Source organism: Cuculus canorus, chromosome 2, assembly GCF_017976375.1.
Source record: "Cuculus canorus isolate bCucCan1 chromosome 2, bCucCan1.pri, whole genome shotgun sequence".
Lineage (NCBI taxonomy): Eukaryota > Metazoa > Chordata > Aves > Cuculiformes > Cuculidae > Cuculus > Cuculus canorus.
The window spans coordinates 34063716-34076196 of record NC_071402.1 but is presented as its reverse complement, the minus strand read 5'-3'; the positions used below and the strand labels follow the sequence as shown (position 1 = coordinate 34076196).

The window sequence follows — 12481 nt, the reverse complement described above, 5'->3', positions numbered from 1 at the left end:
CAGGTTTTGGACAAGTTTTCCTGAACATTTCAAAAACGGCCTTCTGAAAACTTCAGTTATTCCCAGAATTTAAAAATTGTATGGAAGTCCATTGAGTATCTTCAGCTGAGAAAATGAGGGACATTCATGCCATCGTTGAACACCTGACACTTTCTCAGTATTGCTTCTTGGATCTTCTTTGGTCTCCTAAGCCATCTTTGCTGTGTTTCAGCGTGGTGTTCTTGCAGGACTGCCTGAAGCTTCCCAGCCCATTTCTAGCCTGTACTCCTTCCCGCATTACACACTTTCGTCAGTTTGGCATTTGCGGGTTTTGGCGAATTATCCCCTCCACTCATGTGTGCCTTCAGTCAAAATCCTCACATTCTTCTTGACTCGCTACTGTTCACATTTTCTTCTTCCTACCATCTGTCTTGTCCTAACATCCTCCTACCTTTTTTTTTGCAGTACACCCTCTTTTAAGTTTCTCTTCCCTCTGTGTAACTTACATGTTCTGTAAAGAACGGTGCATTCCTCAGTCCCCCAGCTCCCACACCTCTGCCTAATGCCCACAGTCCCTAATAATTAGCACAGAATCACAGAAAATAGACAGTAACAGGCATTCAGCAATCCTTCAAGCTGTAATCTCGTCCAGAGTAAAGACACAAAATCCTACTGTTTCCACATTAATCTAATTAAAAAAATTATTCTTACAATTGGAGAATTTGTCTTCATGCTTAACTTGGGTCTCAGTCTTCATGCAGTCCAAGTCCATATATTTTTGTCTTAACCCCCATGGATACAGAAAGATTTCTAGAGTGGCTGTTGGTATATTGAGGATGGTTACTTCTCAGGCTTCTATCTCTTCATATTCCTAGGAAACTTCAGGTTTTTTTGGGACCTAATATCATCCATTTTCTTTGTATTTTTTTTTCCTCCATAAACAGTCCTTTTCTCTTGCTTTAACACATATAGGTCCCCCATGTAATCTCCTTTCCCATCACTTTCTTTCCTTTCCCCATACTTCCTAATCTCTTCTGTTTCTGATTTTAACATCTGTAGCTCCTTGTTCCTAAATACTGGTTCCCAGTCCTCCTGACAATGTCTGTTCTCCTGAGTACTGTGGGTGCATGCGGAGACTTGTTGCAATCTATGCCAGGAATGCGTTGCCTTGGTATGGCAGGAATGCACAGAAGCCATTCACTGTGATGTAAATGCCTTTCAATTACCTTCTCTTTGCAGAATTTCTGTTTTAGTCTTAGCCCTTAGAAGAGTTGGTGCTCTTCTGCCTTCACTGTTTCCATGGTAGCTGATCCCATCCTTTCGTGACTTTCTCATCAGTGGCCTAAACAAAATCTGGAACTGTCATAATTAAAATGGAAGGCAGTTTACAACATTTTTGAAGACTGAGTGGTATTACATGACAAAAGTACTTTGCAGCTAAATATGGATAAGTAATTAAGCACCATTACTTTAAATTGTGATACTTTCAGAGGTGTTCTGTGGAACATGTCCTGAATATAGTAAAATTGCAATGTTAAATACAGTTAACGTCACTGCTCCAGAAGTACAGAACATAATGGTTTATTTAACCCAGAGTTACCTCAGCCAGATTTTAACTAACTTTTTCTTCCCCTCCTTCCTTAAAGTCACTCCTAGTGCAAGCATTTCAGCTGCATACCCTTGGAATCAGACCCAGATTTGGATTCTGACAAAATCCCCAAATTAAACGCTGTAGCTCCACTGACTGATCCAAAATCTCGACCTAAACGCTTTCAGTCTTTGGCATATTTGTATGCTCAGATTCAATATTTTCACAGCCTGCAGTTTTCAGTGTAATACACCGTTTCCTCCTGGTTCCTCCCTTCCTCTCCCCACCTATGTCTTTGAATAGTAACTATGCGGTGTTCAGGAGGTGGAAAATTTTTAAATGTAGGTCATTAAGGGTAGACTAAGATCTTTAAATATAGGTAGCCATTCTCAGAAATGTTGGTAGAGATCTATCTTTTGTGTTCCAGTACAGTGTCTCTGTCGAACCACTATTCTATGAACCACAATTTGGAAACACAAGAAAGATACATCTCCACTCTCAAATGCCCATGTTGATCTCAAAGGGCTTCAGGTACTGTCACGGATTACCATACAAATTACTATTGTGAAAGATAACACTTGCAATTGAACTCTTTGATTATATTCTGTATTTTCTTCCAATTAGGATAAACCAACATTAAAAAAACAGAATTCAAAATCTACAGCTTAAAGCCTATAATTCATCTCTTATTTATTACAGTTTCCTTAACTAACATTGAAGCCACTTATGAAAGTAAAACCTAGCTCGTCTAAAGGTAGGTACATCAATTTCCACAGAGCTGTCTGATGAATCAGTGTAAGACATGGAGGAAGACAAATGAAAGCTCAGGCAATTGAGCAATACCTAATTTTCAACACAGGAAGTATTTTGTTTGCTATATCAATCCACATTTGTTTATCAAGTCCAAAAATCATCACACCACACCGTCCCACTAAATCACAATGGTCAACTTTATTCCTTGGTCTTTTGAGCTGAGAATCAGCTTCAGCTGCATGGCGAGTCTTTTTCACAGTCTTACCACAGACATTTGTAGTGGAATTCATACCTGATTGATACCAGATTGTTTCCTCAACGATGACAACATTATGTTGGTTTCGATGAATTATAAAAAGCCATTACAAATCTCTGTGTACAGAGGTTTCAGTCACTTTCTTTTCAATTCTCACGTACTGTGCTTAAATTCCTGTCCTGATACTGGAGATGGTGAGTATAGATTTGAAAAGAACAGAGTTGCATAAATCAGCATTGATAGTACGCAGAAAACTGGACCAAAGGAATATTGTGACAGGACACATGCAATTCAGTGCAGGACAAACTGCAAGAGAGACGACTTCCAAAACCACAAAGAGCCAAACTTGCTGCTTAAACAAGTCTGCCAATAGGAAAAGCGTGAGTTACTGTAGTAAGTGACTGAAGTATGGGGGTAAATGGCTGTGTATGGGGAAAAGGACAGAGAGTTGAATTTTCTAGAGTTGGGGGTTGGTAGGCAGTGAAGGATAAAAGCTAATTAAAAAAATAATGGAAGCACAGAAAAAAACCAAACAAAATAATTTCAAGGGTACTAAGGAAAATCCTGTTCTTTCCATCACTGAAAAAAATTCAAATTCTTTCTCTTGGAGAATAAGCACTCAGCATCAGCCAGTTTACACCTAAAATCTCCTAGATAACCAGACCCAAGAGATTGTGAAAAACATTAACTGAAACAAACACACATGAACATGATGAAATTTACATTATCAGATAAGAAAAAAAAAAAATCTGTTCCTTGCCTTTTTTTGTTCTCTTTCTAGCAAACAAAAGGAAGAAACATGAGAGATTTTAACAAATACTGTAACCAGTTTCATTTGGCTATTGGTTTTATGCGGGTGAGGGATTTGTTCAGCTGTTACAGTGATGGCCACAACACAAACTGTTCAGATAACATTAAGTTTGTAGTTTTTCCTCCTTGTCTGAAAGCCTTTGACATTATCGACAGTTTTTCTTAAAGATGTTGTGTATGGAAATGGTATTTACCTCCTACAATGGTGGGAGGTGTAATGTCTCTTATTTTGCAGTTTCAGTGATCAGCAGGAAAAAAATTGAGATGGATAATGCGGATGGCTCAGCTACAGCACGTTGCCATTCATAGCTTCTTGCTCAGACTTAAGATAATTTCTATTTTTTCCTGTTTTTGTGAACATTAGATGAGAGAATTAAAAGAGTACTTAATTTTAAATGCTTGTTTAATTTCCCATTTCTTCATTTGCCTTGTTTACTGAGTTACATTTCCACAGGAGAATCATATGTAGAACTGTCCTCCATGACTTAATGGTTCTAATGAGCTGTGAATAAACCATTTTGATATAATTCACAATCTGTTTTATTAACAATATCTAAGTTATTTAATCAGTAACTGAACATTACTGTGGTTCATTATGCAGTGAATTTCTGCAGGCTTTTATCACTGCATCCAGGTTATTGCCAGAATCTTGGAATATTGCGCAACTGTATCTTAATAGAGCTTTGAATAGATATGTGATGTGTCATTAAAAGTTATGTAAATAACTATTTCCAGACTTTCAATCAATCTCTCGTAAAGAAGCATTTATTCCCTCTGAAGTCAGCGCTCAGTTGTAATAACAGTTTTTTTAATGTATGTCTGTATCTGAAAGGCAAGTTATAGTCACGTATGATGCAACTTCTGCTTTCAAGTAAAATCCCTCATTTTGGAATGCAAGTTCCACAATCTTTTTGTTCCTTACTGCTTTCCTCATGGGAAGGCAAAGTAAGGACAATATATATTAAAAGAAAGAAATATATAATAAAAGAAAGGAGCAGATACACTAAAAAAAACAATGATAACAGACAGAATTTTTTCTTCCCTTTAGCACCTCAACATCATTAATTTGCTGTTTTCCTGTGCACACTACAATATTGTTTAATCAGATAGAGGTGCCAAAGAAACTTCTAACCTCAAATTCAGAAGTAGAGCTCACTGCCTACTGGCATCTGTGGGAAAACATACAACTGTGCCAAGAGAAACTACTTTGCCTGGGAAAAAACTTCCTTGCACTGAAGTGGGGTAAAAATTTCCACGCTAGAGCAAATCTAGAGCATTAAGTTGCATCGTGCGGCCATGTGGTTTTTTTCCCCTTAGGCACAGCAGATGCATTCTCATAAACCCATTTGTATGTTTACAAGTGATATAAACCACTGGTAAAAACATCTCACAGGAGAAATGCCCATCTGCTTCCAGACACCATAGAAAAGTCGCTCTATTTCCATTTACATGTTTATTTTTGAGAATCATGAAAACTGATGGGCAGGGAAAGCTGTCATGTTACTCAGATGATTCTGACAACTCTTTATTTTTCTATTTCTGGTCAAGTCCTTTGCTTGTTGCTGTTAAGATTTATGTATACCTGAGTATATTATCACATTCATAGAACTTACAAAATATCTCACGTCAACTTCACTTTTATTACTGAACATATTATATAGAAGATAGATCACAAGATTTCAAAGAACTGTCTCGGTGAACTTGACTTTATAATTTGCTGGCATTCTAGTTATTTCTGCTTATCTTTCTTGAGAATGTATTTTCCTTTACTTGAAGAGCCAAAAATTTTCTTTAGGGAGTGTGTTATAGCATTGAAAATACAAATTCTTAAAGTTGAGCTTCGTGCTGGTAGAATTATTCTAAAGAATAAGACAGCAACAATTACTTCCTAAAAATATGTTCCCATTAAGTAGCGACTACTAAGCTCAGTTGCTCTCCTTTTCAACTAAACATCAAGAATTCAGTACAGTTGGCTAGTAATCTGAACTGGAATCACAGAAAATAAAATTCTCAGCTGATTTACTAGTTCAGCAAATGTGGTGGTTTTAAGATAGTTGTAATTGCGCATTTTCTCTGTGTAGAATATTGCCTCACAAACTTCATGTTAATTTTGAACCTATGAAGAACTTGAGGAAGAGGGAAGTCTAAAAAAGTTGTTGATTCACTTACAAGAACAGCTGTTAATGGACCAGACACTCACTGATTAAAACAAGACTGATTAATCCATCCTTGCAGTGAGACAATAACTTAAGGTACTAAATTAATAAAGATACAAAAATCCTGTACCAGAAGACATGAGAAGGCATGTAAGGGAACTTGCCTTCTTTCTCTTTTTTTAAATTGTTTTCCAGAATCGTTTTGTTGCGAACAGTAACTCACAAGGATTTCAAAAGGGCCAGGACTTCACCCATTTTCCTGCTTTGCTCCTCGTTTATTCAATTCCAGAGACTAAACAAAGTAATTCATAAACAGGAAAAACTAGTCTGAATCTCTATTAATAACCAACTTATTTTTATTAGAGCAAATACAGTTGTGAAAACTGTACATCATACATTTTGGGTCAAGAATTATAAATAGAGAAACTCATAGATAAAGAGTTCATTCTTTGACAGCAAGAAACTTTAAATAGACAAAATGACAGTATTAAGTACATTGGCAGGCTTCATTGTGCTGTCCAAAATGTAGTGTACAGTATAACAACCAATTATAAATAGCCTTTCATGTAAAATACAGCTGTGCACATTTTAGAAAAATACCAACAATTTGTTTGAGCTTTGTTTTATAAAAGCTTATAAATCATACATATTTATAAATGGTACTAACATGCTTACTTAAATTTATAAACATTTTCATAAGCTTTGTTACCCATTATTTCCAGAGCATAAAGTATTTTAATTAAACATTTAATAGGAATTAAATACGTCAGTTACAAAATTACCTCTCCACGTAAGGAGACAAGGGGTGATTTCACTGTTGGATGGAACATTTTGTCCGTTATATCAAGGCTTACACAGTAACTTTTAAAATTTTGTTCTTATTTAAAAATTACTTTCCTAAATTTAAAACACAATTTAAACTTTTTTTTTTTTTTAAATAAATATACAAGTTTTATTTTCATTTGCTCTCTTTCTGCTTTCTTCTTTATCCACACTGGTCAAAACACAGGATTCTCAACATACTTCTGTAAAAAACACCATGGTGTTACTGCCCTGCTTGGAGCTGCTTCGCTGCACAATATTCAGTCCACACCTACATTACTTCAATGTGCTGCATCAAAAGTTAGCTAACGTACTTTGTAAGAATGTCGCCCGTTAAACCATGCAAACACTTAGAAAGTTTACAAACAGGTTCAAAAACTATATTGTATGAAAGATTTTCTAATAGAGATAAAATAAAACATAATACAAGCCCTTTGCTTTTTGTAGCTTGAAATTAAAATATTTACTTGCCAAATGATCACACCACATATTTTCAGTAAATAAGCATGCTTTTGATTAATATAGGGTACAATAATTACAGTATAATGGCACATAAAAAGAAACATGAGTACATCATTTGAACAAAGGGCTGTGAAACTACTTAAGACAAACTTTGAAATGAAAAATTTTGAGGCTTTTTAATGCTGAGGTACAATTAGAAATGGACTTCAAAGACACTGAAGGCATCAAACCAATAAACAGTCATTTAACATTTCTAAACGCTCTACCTGAATGTCTTCAACACAAATCTAATGTTTTAAAATTAAGATAATTTATTATGAGCATTAGCTAGTTTAACTGTCATTGGCATTAATGTGCAGTCAGACAAGACTTTATTTTAACTGCTGGCAAAATACCTCAGTGTTGAAACATAATAATTCAAACTACCAATTACCACAGCACCAGAATTAAAAAAAAAAAAAAAGAAAAAAAAAGTCAACATGCAAACCCTGTATCTTGTCTTTCTTGGCTTAATCTGACATTTCACTTCCTGTCTAGATTGTGCTGATACCAACTAAAGATTCTTATTATTTTTTTTTGCTTGCTATTGGCATAAGTATTTGAGAGCTTTTAGGAAGATATCAACGTTTTTCAATTTTGCAGTCATGGTATATTACTTACTAAACCTTAAAGCAAAATAGCTCTTCAGGTTTAGGAAAATGAATTTAAGAATTTTATCTTCAGGTCAGAAGAAGAAATTTCATTTTCTGCTTCTATCGCTAGACAGAACTGGTAGCTTTCTCCAGGTTGGACTAGACACTATGTTACGGCTATACATCAAATTTCATAAACAACGAATGAACAGAATCATGCACAGGCAAATGAAATTCGATCTCCCAGAACACTGCAGGAGATGTTAAAAGCAGCAGGTAATGGAATAAGACTGGTGACTGATGCTGCTAACTATTTCTTCTAATGAGATAGGAGTGAACGCTGGAATCGCTTCCACAGCAACAGAATCCTCTGACCACATTCCTCTGGCAGTCGTTTTCCCATCTCCCCACTAAAAACATCAGACGGTAAAATAGTAAGGCAGCTGTTAGCTTCCATCAACAAAAAGTGCAGCTCCATACATTTCCAGTTTAGTCACACTCTGCTGGAACAGATGGAGAAGCCAACACACTTCACTGGCGGGGCTGCTTCAGCAGATTATTTTGTTTGTTTTCCAACATGGCTGCTTGCTTCAACTTTCAGAAGACCCCAAAGCCACAAGCCATCATCAGAGAACCTGATCTGGGCTCCTGGCTGAATTTTCCAAGTTTCATCTCTTGCGTCCCATCCCAATTCCAAGCCTCCTTCCCTGTGTCTGAGTATGACAGGTGCCATTTAAAAGGCTGATGACACAACTGCAGAGAACTGTGGGCTAACACCACTAGTTGTCATGACTTCACTGAAGGGTCAAAACAGTTACATTATTAAATAACTATGTTGAATCATATTCAGGCATAGCTAAAATTAAAGTAGGGAACATTAAAAGTATGCAAAGAAATTACATCTTTGTCATTTGAGGTGGGGTGGATATGGTGATTTTATATGAAAACAAGACCTTTCTTACCTTTCCTAATTCCAATCAAGTTAGAAAATGGACAAAAAGAATGGCTAAACCAATATTCAACAGCATTACGAGGGCGATCATGACTGAGTTAGGGCCCTGAAAATAAAATAAAGATATCAGAATTCATGCAACCCTTCATAGTGCACAGCAATGAACACGACCTGACTTCATCATTTCTACCTGTTTTGACCTTGCTCTGAAAGATTACCTAAATATTAAAGATATAGACTCTGTCTCTGAAACACAGTCGTTATCTGTCACATTCAGGTGAGCTAAATACAATCTGTGTGAAAATGAGCTGGATCAATACAAGCCAAAGTGCATTATACTGTTATTAATCACACTGAGATTAAATTATCAGACAAATACAACCGCATAAACAAATGAACACAAACCCATCAACACAAAACCAGTATCAGCTTTAATTAAAGCAAAACAAAGAAAGGAAAGCCAGAGTGCTGCTCTTCATCCTTACAGTAGGTTCCTTATCTAATTCCAGCCCATTCCAAAACAGACATGACAATGTGCTTTATGAAAAGAATATCCCCTTTTTTGATAACCAAAGGGGACAAAGAAGTTACTTACCACTCCATCAACATACCTAGATCTCTTTCTATTACAGATTAAAACACAATTTTACACATGCAAAAATAAACTTATATTGATTTACTCTGACACTAATCTTACAGACCCATTTAGTGAAGAAACGTAAAGTCAAAATGCTCTGTCTCTTCCTAGCTGAAGTGAAACTTGGTTAGCAAACTTAATCATTACATAACTTTAGTCTTTCTGGGAAGCTAGAGAACAAAGTACTTAATTCTTTTCAGCAATTTTGTACACATTGTTTAAAACAAATTTGCTTTGTAATAAGCAACTTGAAATAATGTCCTGAACAGACAGAAATTTGCAGTTCTTCTGTTTCTCTCATAATATACTTGGTTTACTACAAAGTATTTTCACATTTGTATACACTCATATTTTAAAGTTGCATATTTACTGTAAGGAGAAACAGAAAAACTCTTCACTCGAACGATACTTTCAATACTTACATTAAAAAAAAAAACTGCAGAAAACCACCTTCTGAGCTACATAACGATCACTGACTTGAATAAGAAGGTATCTATTTCATTAGAAATGACATATTTTTTTTCACTTTCCTTGGAGAAGTTCATTATGCTTAATGACAATACTAATATTAGCTATATAATTTCTGGAATGGTACAGTGTAAGAACTTGCTGTTATTAATTTGCTGTGGCCATGAACTGGGAAGCTATTGAATAGTACTTGTGTCATTATTATATCACATGCTCTCAACCTGAAACAGTCACATTAAAAACTTCCTACCAGAACACACCTTTACACAGTACCTGAGATGGCAGGTCAGATGTGGACTACTAAGTTCTTGAGTAAGTTCAAAAACTATATTAAGCACTTCTTAAACCTCTGGAGAGTCTAAACCAAAGTAGCACCTCTATCCATAAAGGCCATAAAGCTCCTTTCCTATTCTTAGGCATCACTTCACACACTGAGAAACTAGGAGTTTAAGTTCAAACAATGACTGAGGCTATCAGGATGCTAGTTAAATTTGCCATAGGGGTAATGGTATTGGCAGCCACGTTCACATTTTACTTAATGCTAGAATAGCTAAAATATTCACTAGGACATTGAAAACTAGGTTTAAGGTCATGTTAGTCAAAGGGATTTTGAATATCCAGTTCCCACTTACTAGTGGTATGTTTTAACCATTGAGTCACAGAACAGAAGTGGAACCATGTTCCTTCTCTTCTACTGGAAGTAAGCCACTATGTGCCAAAGAATATGAGACGCTTGGTGACAGGCAACAGGCATAAAAGGAAAGCATGACTCCAGGTGCGGTTACTTTTCCAAACACAGCACTGTAAGCAGTCTTGCTGTAGTAGTGTGCATTTCAAGGTTAATTTCTTCTTTCTCTTTCTAGTACAGTCATAGTTGTGCTAGCTTGGCTATTTCCATGCTTTTCTACTATGAAGGAAATCCAAGTTCCCATCAGTATTCCTACCAAGTGCGCAACTGTGAGATTTATGCGTGAAAGCCATATGGGAGGACTTTGAGCAATAAAACATGCTTTACTTGAAACAACAGCTACTTCGAGAATCTCTAAGTTTTGCTGTCTTGGAATGTCCACGTGAACGCCCTTAGAGGGAACCTTCCATTTAATGACTTCTTTTGCAAAAAAAAAAAAAACCCACAATCTTATGAAAGACTAGGAGAGTACATACATGTTAATGTTACATATTTAACAGGAAGTGTGATTACCCTATTAATTTCCTCTAAGATTTGGATTTAGTATCTTTCTCTCCAATGGTGAGACAGCAGAACAGGTGGAAGCCCCTTTACTGGAAGTGTTCAAGGCCAAGCTGGATGGGGCTGAGCAACCTGATCTAATGAAAGATGTCCCTACTCATGGTAGGGGGAATGAACTAGATGACCTTTAAGTATCCCTTCCAATTCAAAGCATTCTATGATTCGGGGATTCTAATAGTGACTGCCTATGTAATCAAAATCAGGTCAATAGTTCCTATATCATTTGGGATCCCACCTAAAGATTTTACAGTTATACTGCACCAAGAATTGCAAGGAACAGTGCAGGAGTATTGCTTAATACCATTAAATTTCACTGAAATTTGGTCACCTAATGCTTGCATATTTGAAAATAACATCCACGAAAATCAAGCTGATTTATTACTAATGAAGAAAAACCTGGACCTATGTGAACTTCACAGAAGACAGGAACTCATTCATTACCTGAAATATACCCTGAAACAGCATGCCGAAGGCTACAAGACAGCTTCTGCATGGCAGAAGTGGAAATTGCAGCTCAAACAACAACTCAGTATCATTAGTCTTACAGAATTAATGTTGGTGGAGCGGAAAAGGACTTTACTATCGGTCAGATTACATATAATAATGTCAACACAATAATGTTAGATAAAACATTAGGCTAAAAAAACCCTATGGGCTATGGTCCTAATCAAGAGATCATATCTGTAGAAACAGAGGAAAAATGACACCTTAAAAATTGCATTGCAGATTTTAAATAAAGATAAATGTGTTATCTGTTCATTATAACACTCTAATGAGCCTGCGTTTTATACAAAGAAGCAGATCTCGTCTCCTTTGGCCTGTTACTAGCATTTTGTTTCCTCTTCTGATGACAACTACTTTCAGCCCAAAGCAGAGTTTCCTGATGTATTAAAAAACGATGAAACAATATTTGCAGAATACATGGTTATTATGCAATAAACTACTACCTGTTTTCTAGATACCTATGAAATGAGCATTCAATGCTTAAAGACAAATACCATAAATAAGACTTTAGTGTCCTGCAGGAGCTTAAAATAGCAAAAGCCAAAATTAGTCTGAACAGTCCAGGAGTGACTAAAACAGGTGCACTAAGGGAGCTGCAGTAGAAAAAACGCCAGTCCTGCTCAAAAACTGCCCTTCCAGCTTCTAGTAAGTCAACCACTTATGTAGTTAAAAATATAACCATCTGATTAATTTTCATTTGGGGGGGGAGGGAAGAAAGTTATTTTCCTAAAATGTAGCACCAGAAATAAGACCTGTCTGGTAATTCCACTATATCAGGAATGTCCATTAAATTTAGCATAAAATTCTTATTCAAAGGGGTTTTTTTTTTTAGGATCAGGCAAATAGTGATCTATTTTTCTAACACCACAGTATTTATATCCCTTAGTAAACGGATTTTAAGTGAACAGAGATGAGAGTAGAAGCACACTGCATAACACTCAGCAAAATGTAATGATTTTAGATACAGGTGAAAAACAGGCCAAACACTCTGTGTAGTTTAATAATCTCTACCTATGAAACAAGAAAATGATGACGTAGTAGAGCACAGGTGCCTGGGCTCGTACCTGACCTAGGACAACACATGGACACGTATCAGGCAAATCAAACGTGTATCCATGGATGTAAACTACAATGGCATTTTCTGCAATTCAATCCTTTTTACACAAATGCAAGACAATCTTAAATCAGCTCATAGTCAAGGTGGGATAGCAGC

At 36.2% G+C, this 12481-nt stretch overlaps 1 protein-coding gene across 5 annotated transcripts in view; it reads right to left on the bottom strand.

Annotated features, from left to right (window-relative positions):
- Nucleotides 1–4477: 4477 nt before the first annotated feature.
- Nucleotides 4478–12481, bottom strand: part of JPH1 (junctophilin 1) — an 85567-nt gene continuing 77563 nt past the window's right edge. The window contains exons 5-6 of one of the 5 annotated variants that reach the window (XM_054060140.1): nucleotides 8421–8516; nucleotides 4478–6567 (exon numbers count right to left, since the gene is read on the bottom strand). In XM_054060140.1, the coding sequence (XP_053916115.1) occupies nucleotides 8436–8516 (81 nt within the window). In that variant the 3' untranslated portion in view covers nucleotides 4478–6567; nucleotides 8421–8435. Of the gene's footprint in view, nucleotides 8315–8420; nucleotides 8517–12481 lie in introns of all 5 variants that reach the window. The other 4 variants (XM_054060137.1, XM_054060139.1, XM_054060136.1 and 1 more) reach the window with 4 other exon arrangements.